At 28.8% G+C, this 14,129-nt stretch overlaps 1 protein-coding gene across 4 annotated transcripts in view; it reads left to right on the plus strand.

The window, feature by feature from the left end:
• LOC107456677 (VPS9 domain-containing protein 1) overlaps positions 1-14,129 on the plus strand; it is a 48,864-nt gene that overhangs the window by 24,910 nt on the left and 9,825 nt on the right. For all 4 annotated transcript variants that reach the window (XM_043055432.2, XM_071187061.1, XM_043055433.2 and 1 more), the window contains 4 exons: positions 4,881-5,172; positions 7,004-7,188; positions 11,085-11,148; positions 13,019-13,123. In XM_043055432.2, the coding sequence (XP_042911366.1) occupies positions 4,881-5,172; positions 7,004-7,188; positions 11,085-11,148; positions 13,019-13,123 (646 nt within the window). The remainder of the gene's footprint in view (positions 1-4,880; positions 5,173-7,003; positions 7,189-11,084; positions 11,149-13,018; positions 13,124-14,129) is intronic.

Genomic DNA, 14,129 nt, shown 5'->3' on the forward strand with positions numbered 1-14,129 from the left:
CCTATTGAGACAGGCAGATTCAAAGTGTCTACATTTCTCTCTTAGATGGTGATACACTTTCACGAGTTTTGTAGCTTTATCTATTCCTAATCTGTTTCGTAGTTTACTCCACACCAAACTGAAGGTTGAAAAGTGCCTTTCGATGGAGGCAGAGGATGCTGGTGCTGAGTGTAAAGAAAAAAAGCATTTGCAGAAATTTTGTGGAAGCTTGGAATTTTTTTCCACTTTTTTTTTGCCATAATTTTCCACCATTTTTGAGATGAAAACTGTTGAATACATCATTGATTTTGGAAAGTACTCAGGATCAGAAATTTTGAATGCCATAACACCTGGCAGAAATTCTGGGTGATGCTTAGAAAGCCAGTCTTCTGCTAATTGTTCTTGATCATGATTTAGAAGTTGTCCTCTCGTTTTGGGATCCATAATATAAGCTAATAAATGAGGTGGCTGATCACCCTGATGAAATCTTTTAACAAAATGATGCTTATGAGGTTCTAATTCCTCACACGATATTAAGTTTATCCATATTTCAACAGCTTCTGAAATTGAGGTATTTTCTGATTGAAGCTTATTTAAAGCTTCAGAGACTATTGAAACTGCGTTTCCAAATTAAAATCTTCATGGTAAAGTCTAACATTATTTAATATTTTTGATGCATTTTTATTGAACTCATTCTGATGTTCAAGAGCAATCTCACGATATTTATGGTAATTATTGACAAAAGTTTTTACGCAGTCACAATGTGAACTCCACCTAGTATCATTTGGTAACTGGGGCATTAAGCAGTTTTTTTCATTTGCCCATCCATGTACTTGATGCACATTTCTATAATATTTGTTAACTTCCACGATGTGTCCAATAACAGTATTAGGAGATACTTCTTTTTCAACCAAATTTAAAAGATGGGTGAGAACATCCATAGGTTATAAGTTTTGGATGTGTTTCTTTTAAAATTTCCCACATCTTCCCCATTTTATTTTCATTATCGGTTACTACATACTGTGCTGTTTAATTTCTCTTGACATTTTTTAATAGCAGCTTCCACAACTGATGCACATTGATGAGATGTCTTCTTTACCGAGCCTGCATCATATACTTTCAAAAGATGGCTGCTAGTTCCTGTATGAATGGTAACTGCTTGAGTAGGATCATTTTTCACACTAGACCAACCGTCAAATGCTAGTGTTAAACTACAGTTTTGGACCATTTCTATAAGTTGTTGATCGACTTCCATTGCAGCCTCATTGAAAAGATTTCCTCTAATATCTTTAGCAGATGGTGGTTTATAGCCTGGCCTTAATTTTTCAATCATTTGCTTAAAATAATCAAGTTCAGCAACATTGAAAGGTATATTTCCTGCATAAAGAAAAGTTGATACAGCTTTTTCCAGTTCTTTCTTTTGCACAGCTGTTGTTCGGCAAAGAAAATCAGAAATATTACTTTGGTAGGTATTGCAAGAAGAAGTGCTTGGTACTGAGCTAGTTATTGAAGAAATTTCACTACTTGTTACGGAATCTTGCATTAAAGCAATTTCAGATTGGTTGGATTTATCATTTTCTCTTTGCTTAGTTTTTCTAGCTGCACATTTTAGCAAATGAGCTTTGATTCTTTCAATTTTACAGCTCAAAAATGATTTACAATGTTTGCATTGACATTTTGTATATCCATCAATTTTTATTGTCTCATTCCATTCACATGCAGATTTTCTTCCGCTTCCTATTGCTTTCGGCATTTTTTAAAAATAAAAAGCTTTAAAAACAATCCTAAACTATATTCAAATTCACTATGAAAGAAGACTCACTAATATCAGATATTTGATTTGGACTGTAAGCAGACCACTATGTCAGCATCAAAACCAAAACTATACTTTAACTGCCTAGACATGACCAAATTTGATTTAAGTAAAGCATGGGGGAACCCCCTTTCTAGAAATATTTTCATACTATTTTTGTTTTGCCTTATTTTGTTACTTTTCTTTTTAGGGGTGTGTCAGTGACAGTCCTTTTACTTATACAATAGATATTTTTATGCTTAAAAAAATATTTTTATTAAAAATGCTTTTGTGAATTAAAAATGATATCCATTGGTAGCAATTGAGTAAAAAAAAACTATTCATATTTAATGAAGTTAATTTTAAGTTCTATCTTAGTCTGATTAAAGTTTAAGTTTAAGCAAGAAAAAAGAGCAATTATACTAAAAAGTTATAAGATTTCAGTGTCTCTTTATATCTATAAAAATTTGTTTTCTGCTTAAATTTGTATATCATGTATAACAATGCAACTGTATTTTTAAAATTTATGCCTGCATCTTAAATTATTTACTGTGTTATAATATTTTTTTTATTAAAAATATTCCATGAAAAAACCTGTTTAGTGCTATAATGGGTGGAAAATGATGTCTCCATCTTCCTTTATTATAAACCTGTTTATTAATCATATATAGCATGCAACTATATTTGAAAAATTTATCTTTACAGACTATATTTTTTGAATTTCTATCTGATGTAATTTCATTAAAATATTACTTTTTGAAAAAACCCACTTAAAGTTTTCAATAGTATTATGAAATTATAGATTAGAGTTTCTTTTACTTTACAAATATTAAAAACTTAATCATATAAATCATGCAACTGTATTTGACGAATTTATACTTCACAATGAATTATATTAAACTAAATGTTTATCAATAAGTGTTAGTAAAAAAAATAATTTTTTGTTCAAAAAACCCACTTATTGTTCTTAGTGGGGTTTTTTCAAGGTGGGCTCACCTAACAAAACCCGAGCGGGTTTTTTCAAAGTGGGCCCACTTGGCGAACCCTGGATTATTGCCTTCTCATGTGTAACTCTGTTGCATTTTGCAAGATATTCTGAAATTCAGACTTCATTTTCCACCCTCTGATATCGAACCAAAAAATATCTCGATCATTTTATAACGGCTTATATAATCAAGAAAAGAATTTGTTGTCAGAAACTAGTTATTTTATCTTTGAAAATTATTTTGAATTTTGTTAATGTATATAGTGCTTAAAAATATTTTTGAGTGCTTAAAAAGTACTTAAAAGATGCTTATTTTTTGTTGAAAGATTTGGCTGTATAACCTAGATCTTAATGGTTCATGGGTCTAACTTTAAATCGATGGTGTTTTCTACACCAGAGTGCGCTGCAAGCTCTTGACTGCCTATACTTCCTGGTTACTGTTTTTGGTGTGTTTTGAAGCCTTTTAGCTCACAATGTGATTATTCTGTTTTGATACTCTCTTGATTAAAATTGTTGTTGTATACATGGTAACTGATTTATTATTTGTGTTTAAAAGAAGAATCGTTATAAGACTCGTCATACGAAGAACTTTCATTTCAAGACGTAAGAATTGTCATTTGAAAAAAAAAAAAAAATCCATATGAAAAATACCTTGTTAACAATGTACCAACTTCAAAATTTATAACTAGATGATAATTTGTAGAATGAACTTAATCTCGCTGCTTGAACACTGTGCTAACAGTAAAGTATGATGGTTCATGTCTTGCATCAAGAACAAACTGTAATAAACATGTAAAAAGAGGCCAAATCGGAGCTGCCGAAAAAGCTAGCTCTTTCAAAATCTCGCAATCATATCACCATGTTTAACAATGTATCTTTAAATAACTAAAATAAATTTTTACTTCAAACTCACCAGAATTAGTTCATATCATTAATATCTTATGATATACAGCAGATTTGAGATGAGAAATTGTATTTATTTGTTTCTTTTATTAAAAACAAAATTATCTGTTTGAAAATATTGCCTCGCAGAATAAGTCATAGTAAGCAGTTGTGTACTTTCTAACCGGAAGAAGAGCAAGTCAAGAGCTCAAGTTTGTTGTTGTTTACATTTATATTTTCATATATTACATTATATTACACATTACATTATTATTACATTACATTTTTATGTTTACTTTGTTGTTTATACTGAAAACACCACCTATATGCTAATAATTTGAAGCAGACGAAACTTTAAGTTACAAAGTCTGAAACAAAATTATTCTTTCTTTAGATGAACTTGTGTTTTTTCAGGGGTTCTGCTTTCTGACCCTAAAACTGTGAGAGTTGCCAAATTCTAGAAAATATGGGTCTAATTGTTTGGACAAAAGAGGGGTTGGGCCGCTTAATGTTCATTTTACTTTTAGTGCATTTTTGCCATGTCTCAAGATCTTCTTAAGTGAATCAAGAACATTTTTGTACTCTATTATAAAATTTGTTTGAACAAAGATAATTCCAATCAAAAACTAATTTAAAATAATTATCTATCATTTATTTCATTTAATAGTGGTTGAAAAAACTTTGAATTGTAAAATATAAAAATTTTTGCATCATTTTAAAGAATGTTATTTTACATGAGAAATTAAAAAATTTGAATGAAATGGGTTATATAGTTCTTAAGAAATCGTTGTTTCAAGAAATAACTATTTTAAAATTTGATGATTAACTTATACGCGGAAAATACGTTTTTATGTCTAATTTTGTAATTTAAAATATTGTGTTCCTAATTAATTAGCAAATTAGCCCTTTAAACCTTTAAGATTAAGGCATATGTGAAGTTCCAATCACCTGTTCGAAAATTATTCAGGTTTTTTTTTCATTAATTATAAATTTTATGTTTTTAATTTTATTATTAATTTTAAATTTTATTATTAATTTTATAATTCTGTGCAAAAAGTTTTCAATTTGTTTAAAAAACTCATGAGATTTCGCGAAAAACGCAAAAAGTAAGATTAACATTAAGGGGTCCAAACTTTGGAACTTTCTCCTCACAAAAGTTTGAGATATTGAGAGAATACTGTAACTAGTAGTTATATTTCTTTTAAAAATTAAAATATTTATTTCTTTTAAATATATTTACAGGTGTAGACTTAAATGGTGAAGGAAATTTATTGCATGTTGAAGACTATCCAGATGAATTGGTCTTTTGCAAAGATTCGGAAAAAACTGGCATTGCCAAGCATAATTTAGTAACTCTCCAGAAAGCTTTAGTCTCCATTTCTTCAGAAATTATGTACACGATAAGCTGTGTTGCTGACATATTTTATTTGGCTTACAAATCGCTCCTCCCTTTGGACTCAGAGGAAATTTGCTTGAGCTTCGTAGAACAATTTATTTTGAAATCTGTTTGGTCTAATTTAATAGTTTTATATAGGTATGTAGTTCTTTTTCTCTCCTTAAAGCTGTTGCCTACTTATGTTAAAGTATAAAAAAAACTGTACATTGATGTAATGACAAACATGGTAAAATTTTGTTTTAAACTTTGGTAAAATGTATAGTTTATTACTACAGATAACTCAAATAGTGTCTTCTTATTTCTTATCTTTTGAAAAGCAAAATTGCATGTCAGAATCATATGTTGTTCCAATTTCACCAGTTACATAATCATTTATTTTTCATAAATATTTTTAACTAGTAAAACTTATTCATAGTTTTGGAATTTTAAATTCAATTTTTTAAAATATTAAAATCATTATTTCTTTAAATATTAAACATATTAGATATGAAATCGTAGAAAATATTAGTAGTTTAAGTAAAATTATTAAAACATTTTTAATTTAAATTTCTAATTCTTATTTATTTATTCTTAATGTCATTGAACTTTAAAGTATGTAGTGAAATTAAAATTTTACACTAAAACTTTTTGGGTATTGTGTAATATTCTTAATATCTACAAATATTTGAATAAGGTATAAATATTTGAGGAAATTTTCAAAACAGAATTAAAGCCATGTTAATTTTTGATTCATAAAAATCTGCAAAATTTTAAAAATTTTACTTAAAAAAACTCAAGGAACTTGGCTTCGTCTAAAGAGGTGACACCTTGAAAATTTTTACAAAAAAAATAAATTTGATTTTATCGAAGGTTAAGTTTGAAATAATGTATTATAAAGTAAGTATTACATGGGGAGTAGCATGTTTAAAAAGTGCTTAAAGATGCTTATTTTCAATTTACATGATTTAAAAGCCCTTAAAGGTGCTTTTTTCATTGGGTGTTTTTGAAAAGTGCTTAATTTTCCCTTTTCAAAAATGAGATTTTTTTTCTTTAACATATCGATTTTCGCCACGGATTATGCAAAAGCGTGCTTTTTATATTGTTCTATTCAACGTCTTCGCAATTAATTTCGGCGTACCGGCGATTCATAGCGTAGGAAAGCGCCCATCATTTTACATGTTTGATGAAAAACTTGGGAGTCCATACGTGTGTCTACTGAGCTGGGTTCGGTGAGATTCTTGCTCTCTCATGTGCAACTCTGCTGCATTTTGCAAGATATTCTCAATTTCAGGCTTCATTTTCTACCCTCCGATATTGAACCGAAGAATTTCTCGATCATTTTATAACGGTTAATATAATCAAGTAAAATAGTTCTTTGTTAGAAACTAGTTATTTTATCGTGATTATGTGAAGTCTTTTATTTTATTTTATAACCGTCGTGGAACAGCCGACCCAATTTTATGGGTTTACGACTACTAATGTTCAACTCCGTAGCCTTGTAATTTTGAACCCAATCCAGAAGACAAGGGAACTCCTGGATTGAGTATTGGGAGAAATTTGCCTTCGCGGAGAACTTTTTGATGTAGCTAACACGAATTAGCGTTACATGGAGAGGAGGACCATGAGAATCTCCCACGGTTAGCCTGACGGCAAGGGGACTCTAACCCAAGATCCATTTGTCACTGAGGATATTTCACGTCAGCACTGTGGTCGGCATGCGGAATTCGTATCGACTGAGATTCGAACCCGGTTTGCCTCATTGGAAGGCAAGGGCTCTATCCCCTGAGCCATTGCGGCTCATGTGAAGTCTTTGAAAATTATTTTGCATTTTCTTAATGTATATAGTGCTTAAAAAGTACTTAAAAGGTACTTATTTATTGGGGAAAGATTTAGCTTTGCACACTGTATTTGGTATAACGAAACCTATCAAAATTCTTTTTTTTTTTTTAAACTGTTCTTTAAAAAGGTATTTGTTTATTCATTTTTTTAGAATTGAAAATATCATTGCTGAATACAAAATTGCGGAAGCTATGAGAATGTTTCAAAATTCTGTACCATCTGAGTTTGGAATTACTACTCAAAGTAACACTGTTCTTGGAATTAGTGAGCAATGTATATCTATTTTAAAATCTTTACCTGAAACTGAGTCTTTGGTGGAGAAATTAAAAATTTTGGGTTAGTTAAATGGTTTTTTTTTATGCTATCTAAGTGGTACTCATTTTTTTTTTTTATCTTTATATACTTTTCTGCATATACAGTGTGATGGAAAAATATGTATAAATCCTATCTAGCACATATGTAACTTCTTCTATCTGCATTGGTTAATAGAATAAATTGCAACTAGCTTTTTCGAGTTTTGATTTTTTTTTTTTTGGATAGTTGGAATTATATTTAGAGAGTTGGAATACTTAGCACTAAACATACCAACCAGGGTTAGGGTTTTGGACATCCTAAACTGGTTTTGGACTCGTGGGTTTTACTGTCCTAAACTGGCTGAAACTGACTTAAAGTGTCCAAAACCTTGAACTTTGTAAAAGATGAAAATTCTATAGGTGTAACCAATGCACACATAATAACTACATATGTCAATAAATATTTGATATTTTTTATACAATTTAGTTTTACTTATTAAAGGAAAATAATATAATGCGAAAAGATTTATAACTTTTGAAGCACTACAATTCATTGAACAACAAAAGTGAATACCTTATCCTCTAAAAATGAATAAGTGTGCTTTCAATATTGAAAAATTATGTTTCTGCATAAGGAAAAATAATGCAATATTAAAAATAATAATAAGCATTTTTAATAAACCAAAAACTTGTCCTCGTTATGTTTCTTGTCCGAAAATTAACCTTTAATTTTTCGCAATATTTTTTTTAATTGTGAAATAATTTGAATTAACAGTTTAAGACAGTTTTGAGCAAGACGGTTTAAACCATGGATTAAACCATTCTGTCGTAAACCCTGCCAATTCTGATACCAACACTTAGTATTTACCTATTTCTACCATAGCCGGTCAAATGACCGAACTTTATGTTTGTTGATTGAATGTATGAAGTATGGATGTTAGGAAGGAAATATGATAAAATTTTTTTTTATAATTAAGCAAAATTGTATATTGCCAATTCTTATGTATTACAAACACAAAGAATAAGAATTTTTAATTCATTGCTCAATGCATTTTTTACATACACAGGGTGTTTCCATTGTACATTTTCGACAAACATATTTCTTCTAATTATTATTATTTTTATAATTCTTATAATTTTTCTAATAATTTTAAGAATATATAATTCTTATGAAAATTATAATTCTTATAATTATTCTCATAATTAATATTATTTCTTCTAAGAACTTGTGCTGTCTTGATAGTTTCGACATTTTTCTAGGTTAAAACTAACGGTTAGTTAGAAATGAAGTAAAGCTATCAAAATAAAATAAAATAAAAACTACTAATATACCCAAACATTTAAATTTGTCACTTTTTCTGACGCAAAAATGCCAAATTTTAATTTAATATTAAATAAATTTTGGTTACTTTCTTGAAATTTGAAGTCACAGTTATTCTGATTGAACTAACTACGCAATAGTCTTTGCTGAAATGTGCAACTGATCAAATAACTAACGATGAACACGCATTACATCGTAATTTCTGATCCGATAACCTTATAAAGCAATAAATTGTTCTCCTGGTCAAATGACTGGTTGTGGTAGAAATAGGTATACGACAAGTATTATGCAAAGGAAACAAAATATAAAAAAATAATAGTAATAAAATATTTACTGAATATTATTGTAAGAAAAAGTCATGAAGTCAAATATTCAAAAACGATAAGATGATGAGTGCATTTTTGATGCAAAAGTTCTTAAACGGTCATTTGACCGGGTATGGTATGTTTAGTGTTAAACAACTTTCTATTAGTTTTGCCAAATAGATTATTTCAAGCTGTTAATTAAAATGGTGGATCATGTAATTATTAACTATATGCTTTTGTTGAAAATTGTAGACCTAAAATTTTTTTTTATGAAAGGCATGTGTAATTTTGTATCAGTCCTTTTTGCAATAATGTATTATTTCGTGGCTTATCTATTTTAATAGTTTCAAATTATCTCTTTTAATATCTTTCCTTAAATAAAATTAATCATTTTCATAAAGATCACGGAATTGGTAGGGTAGATATACATCAAACTGTATTTCAACATAACAAACTTCTGCTACTTCTTTGGAAATCCAACCAGTGTGATATTGTATTAATTTGAATATACTTTCAAACATAATTTATGGACAATACTAAATCTGAACTATTTTGTAACTGTCCATACATCAAGAGACTTAATTTTTTTTATTATTTTAAGATCTTAAAACACTTTTTCCCGTTTCTTGCTTTGAAAAAGCATTTTTAATGAATGAAAACCTTTTTAAATAAATGCTTTTGATTATTTGTATTGCTGCTAAGGTTTGTGTTTTTTTTTATTTTTTTTATAAATTCATTCTTAATTTAAAACTTTAAACTAATTTTTAATTATTGTCTAAAAACTCGTTGATGTAAAAAATTTTAGTTTTAGTTTGCTTAAGTGCTATAAATTTTCTTCAATTAAAATATTTAATTTGAATTTAGGTTACTCAATGAATTATTCATGTTTTTTTTTTTTTTTTTTTTTTTTTTTTTTTTTTTTTTTNTTTTTTTTTTTTTTTTTTTTTATTTTTTTTTTTTTTTTTTTTTAGTTTTTATTCTATGAGTGTTGCAGTTTTTTTTAATTGTTAGAATTTATTTTTAAATGAATTTAATTTATGTATTATGTGATGTGTTACTTGATTGATAAAAAAATTTAATGCTTAGAATACTAATGTTTAGATAAAAGTAGTAGCCATCAGCATGTAAGCATGCTGCCACACCTGTGCAAGTGGCCCTTGACTCAAGAAGGTTGTGTGCCACTAATACTAATACATAATACGTGTTTTTTTTTCATTGACCCACTACGAAGCTTACATTAGATTAATTATCCCAATTATTACATTCTTTGAAAACAATATCCATTAATTTAAGATTTATTTGCATTGGGATTGCAAACTAATTTCAAATTTATGAAGATTAACTCAGTTGATCTTGCGATTAACTCAGTTGATCTTGCGATTAACTCAGTTATTCTTGCTATTAGGGTTTCAACTAATTTCAACTTTTTAATTCAATTGATACTTACTTTTATTTAACACTTTCCTTACCAATTATTTTGAAGAAGAAAAAAAATGCAAAAAATCAACATATTTTTTTATTTTATTAATAAATACAAGGAACTGAAACAAAACATAATACACAAGTTTTAAGTTGAAATTTGAATTCTTTTTTATGTGTAAGAAACCTTTAATTTAAAAACAGTTAACTATCCCGAGTTATTTTGGGGCAAATGAAAGAAGTTAAATATTAGTCTTTGTATGATAATTCTTAAAACGAGGGACAACACAAAGTGATACTTTTCAAACGTCAGTGAAGGAATACGCCATTTTTTTTTACTCTTATTGCTATGTAAATTCAGCAACCATTCTATATACAATCGCAGAAAACACACATGCAGTCCCACAGTTAAACATCAAAACTCTCAAATAAAACTTGGCAAACTTCCAATCACAATAGATTATGTTTTTTACTTCCGACCCAGTAAAAACGTGATAAAGCAAAATGTACTGACAAATTCTGCTAAGCCCAAATTTTCTCGGGATGATTAATATTTGCAATATATACGTACCCGAGTTAACTCGGGATATTCAGAGAAACGGTTATAGCTGACTTTTTTAAAATTAGTTGTTGCTTTCTTCAAAAATGTTGAAAATTAAAAGCTAAATGTCTAAAAATGACAAAAATCTAAAAAAAAAATTCATTTTTGGGGCGCAACTTTGTTAAATGGGACAGATTTTGAATGTTACTTAATTTTCCGATTAGTAAATCAGTCCTCTAGAGAGAGATTTTGTTATGGACATTCTGCTGTATCATTTCTTTTACTTGATTGTTTTATTCTTAAACTAAATGTGTACCATTTTTCTGTTTAATTCCAAAGTTTTTTCTTTGCAGTTCAAGTATCTCAAATTATCTGTGGTTCACCTTCTCATGGCAGAACAAATCAAAAAACAAGAATGTATGTATACATTATCTTTAAAAAGGCAATTATTACTAAAATCATTTTTTTCCCTACTCTCTTTATCATTTTACGCTGATCAGCTTATTTATATAACAAATGTTTTGCTTTTAATGTTATATTGAAAGACTTGGTAAATATTAACATGGTTTGTTCAGTAACAGAATAAGATTGCCTTTGTGGATAGTTATTGAAGAAACTTTCCCTTAATAATTAAAATCCTCTAGTAGTTAGCCTAACCTCATTGCTTTTAAGAATAATTGTATAAGTTAAACTGTACCTTAAATAGTTCCACATTCCTTTTTAAATTTTTTTTCTTCTTTTGATTATTTAAATGACTATTCATTTCATATTTGTGTCAGTTTGTGTAAAAATACTTCCTCATTGAATAAGAAAGGGGAAAACTGCAACAAGGGGGATTGTTTTTAAGAGTTGAAACTATAAAAGAAATTGAAACTTTCTTTCTGTAGATGTTGAAGTTATCATGCTGTTTTCCAACTGTTAAAAGATTTCAAGATTGCCACTCCTCATGGAGAATAGGAAAAACCTGGAAAATACTGGGAATTTTGTCTGACTCTGTGGAGTCTGATTTTCTTGCAATTAATGAAAAGAATTGGAGATCGGAGATAAATCGGAAGTCGTTATGGAGAAATCTTCAGAGGAAGGCATTGGCCCACATTGGTCTGTCTGGCCAACTATGATGATGCAACCAGTTAGCATCTCAATTTTTTTAAAAGAAATATGCATAGTTGAAAAACGCTTTATTTTATGCGCATTAAGTTTTTGGGATGATAAAAATGTGTTTAAGTTTGTTAAAAAATATTAGCATATGTTAAAAATGCTATATTTTACGTATGTGAAATTTTTTTAAGTTCGATTTTAAACAGTATGACAGCCCTGCTTGCTATTAAGACGGTCCTGCCAATAGCTAAGAGAAAACTATTCAGTTGTTTGCAAAACACCATCTTATGTTTGTCGTCACAATTATCCCTCGTAGTTTATCCATTGCCTTTCTCTATCCATTATAATGTACTGTAGATCCACAGCATGAAATGTGTCAATCCACTGACGTAACTGGCCTATTCGCACCTTATTTTTTTTGGGGGGGGGGACTATCTATATTTACCTCTTGAGGTAACTGTGCAACACATCACTGGAGGGCACAATCGACAACTGAAACGTCAAGTCTTTTTATTATTTGCATTTCTTAACAAGTAAAAAAAAAAAATTTTAAAAGTCGATTCCTACTTAGATCAACAAAGAAAAATTTTAATTTAGTTGCTTTTTTTTAAGTAAATATAATTTTTCTCCCATATAAAACTGAAATTAATTCATTAAATTTAATGAATGAATTAATATTTGAAAAAAAAAAACGGTATTAGCATCAAGTGTCATCCACTCACTACAAGTTTTAAAAAAAAATTGTTTGAACTCGAGTGTATGAATAAAAAGTATTTTTTCAATGATTGAAACTTTGAAGAAAATATAGGGAGAGTGTGAACTAATTGTAGGAATTGAAACAGTTTAAGAAATAATTCAATGAGAATTTTGTAGTGTAGATATTATGTTATTTATATGGAAAAAACTTATATGTCATATGGAAAAAACTTACTAAAAGGAAGTACTGTGGCAATATAGCTCATAAATTTTAAAATTAATTACCTTTACACTCATTTGACAAAATTTTTTTTTTATAGAAGTTAAATATAAATATTAAAGAACATAATAACTAAGGAAGCCTTGACTTCCAGGGTTTATTTATGAAAATGGATTTTAAAATGATCATTACCGTCCAAATACTTTGTGATGGTAGATCCATTAGTTAGATGTATAATTTAAAATGCAATTACAAAAGATATGTTCTCTCTAGTGGAGCTGATGAATTTATGCCAATACTGAGCTTTATTCTTGTAAAGTCTAAACTACCTCGTATGTCGTCTGAATGTTATGCAATTGAACAATTGTTTGATGTTAAGTAAGTTATTATTTTTTTAAAATTGTTCTGTAGTATCTTTAATGCAGTGAAACATCTCTGTAGCGACCACTCTACATTCCATAGTAAAATGGTCGTTGATGGAGATGGGTCGTCCTTAGAAATTGCTTCCGTTGACTTCAAAATTATTGTCCAAGTGTACCTTGGACAATAATTTAGGGTACCTGGGCACCTGGAAAGTCGTGAAAAATTATGGAAAGTCACGAAATTCTGTATTAAACAAGACTTGTCGTGAAATGCCATGATTTAAACTATTTTTAAAAAAAATCATGGAAAGTCATGAATTGAGGTCCCCGAAAAATCTTATTTTTAAAATGGAATTTGAATCCCCTCCCCCCAATTTCATGGTAATCTGAATTTGTAACAAAATCCCCTCACAGTCATTTTATTAGAATATAAATTTTTTTTATCATGTTCTTTAAAAATTATGATGTTCTTTCAAAAAAATGAAAGAAAAAACATCATTTCTAAAGCAAGTTATCTTTTAAACTTCTGTGATTTCAGAATTGTTGTTATTATTTTTATTTTTTTATTTTATCAATTTCAAATTCTAGTTGAAGCAAGCCAGCCATTGGCACATTTTTTTGATTCCGAAATGAGAACAGAAAAATCAGGAGTATTTCTTTCCTTTCGGATGAACGAGAAAAGTATTTTTAGAATATACACTGGTTATCATAAATTAAGGAAAATTCACAAAAATCGCGATAACTCAAGAAATTACACATGGAATTTTATGAAACTTACCCACAATATACAACACATAGTAAGGTATTAAACAACATAAAAAGAAATTATCAGACATTAATAGTAGTATAGAAATTAGCACATGTATAAAATAAACAAATTGGAAGTATCGGTTTGCAATAGAAAAAGTACCTTTAATATGGAATATGATTGCCTCTAGAAGCAATACAGCACAAACAGCGATGTGTGATGCTTTCAATTATGCGGTCTATCAGTTCAATAGGAAGTGAGAGCCATTGCTCTT

The sequence above is a fragment of the Parasteatoda tepidariorum genome, chromosome 10 (genome assembly GCF_043381705.1).
Source record: "Parasteatoda tepidariorum isolate YZ-2023 chromosome 10, CAS_Ptep_4.0, whole genome shotgun sequence".
Lineage (NCBI taxonomy): Eukaryota > Metazoa > Arthropoda > Arachnida > Araneae > Theridiidae > Parasteatoda > Parasteatoda tepidariorum.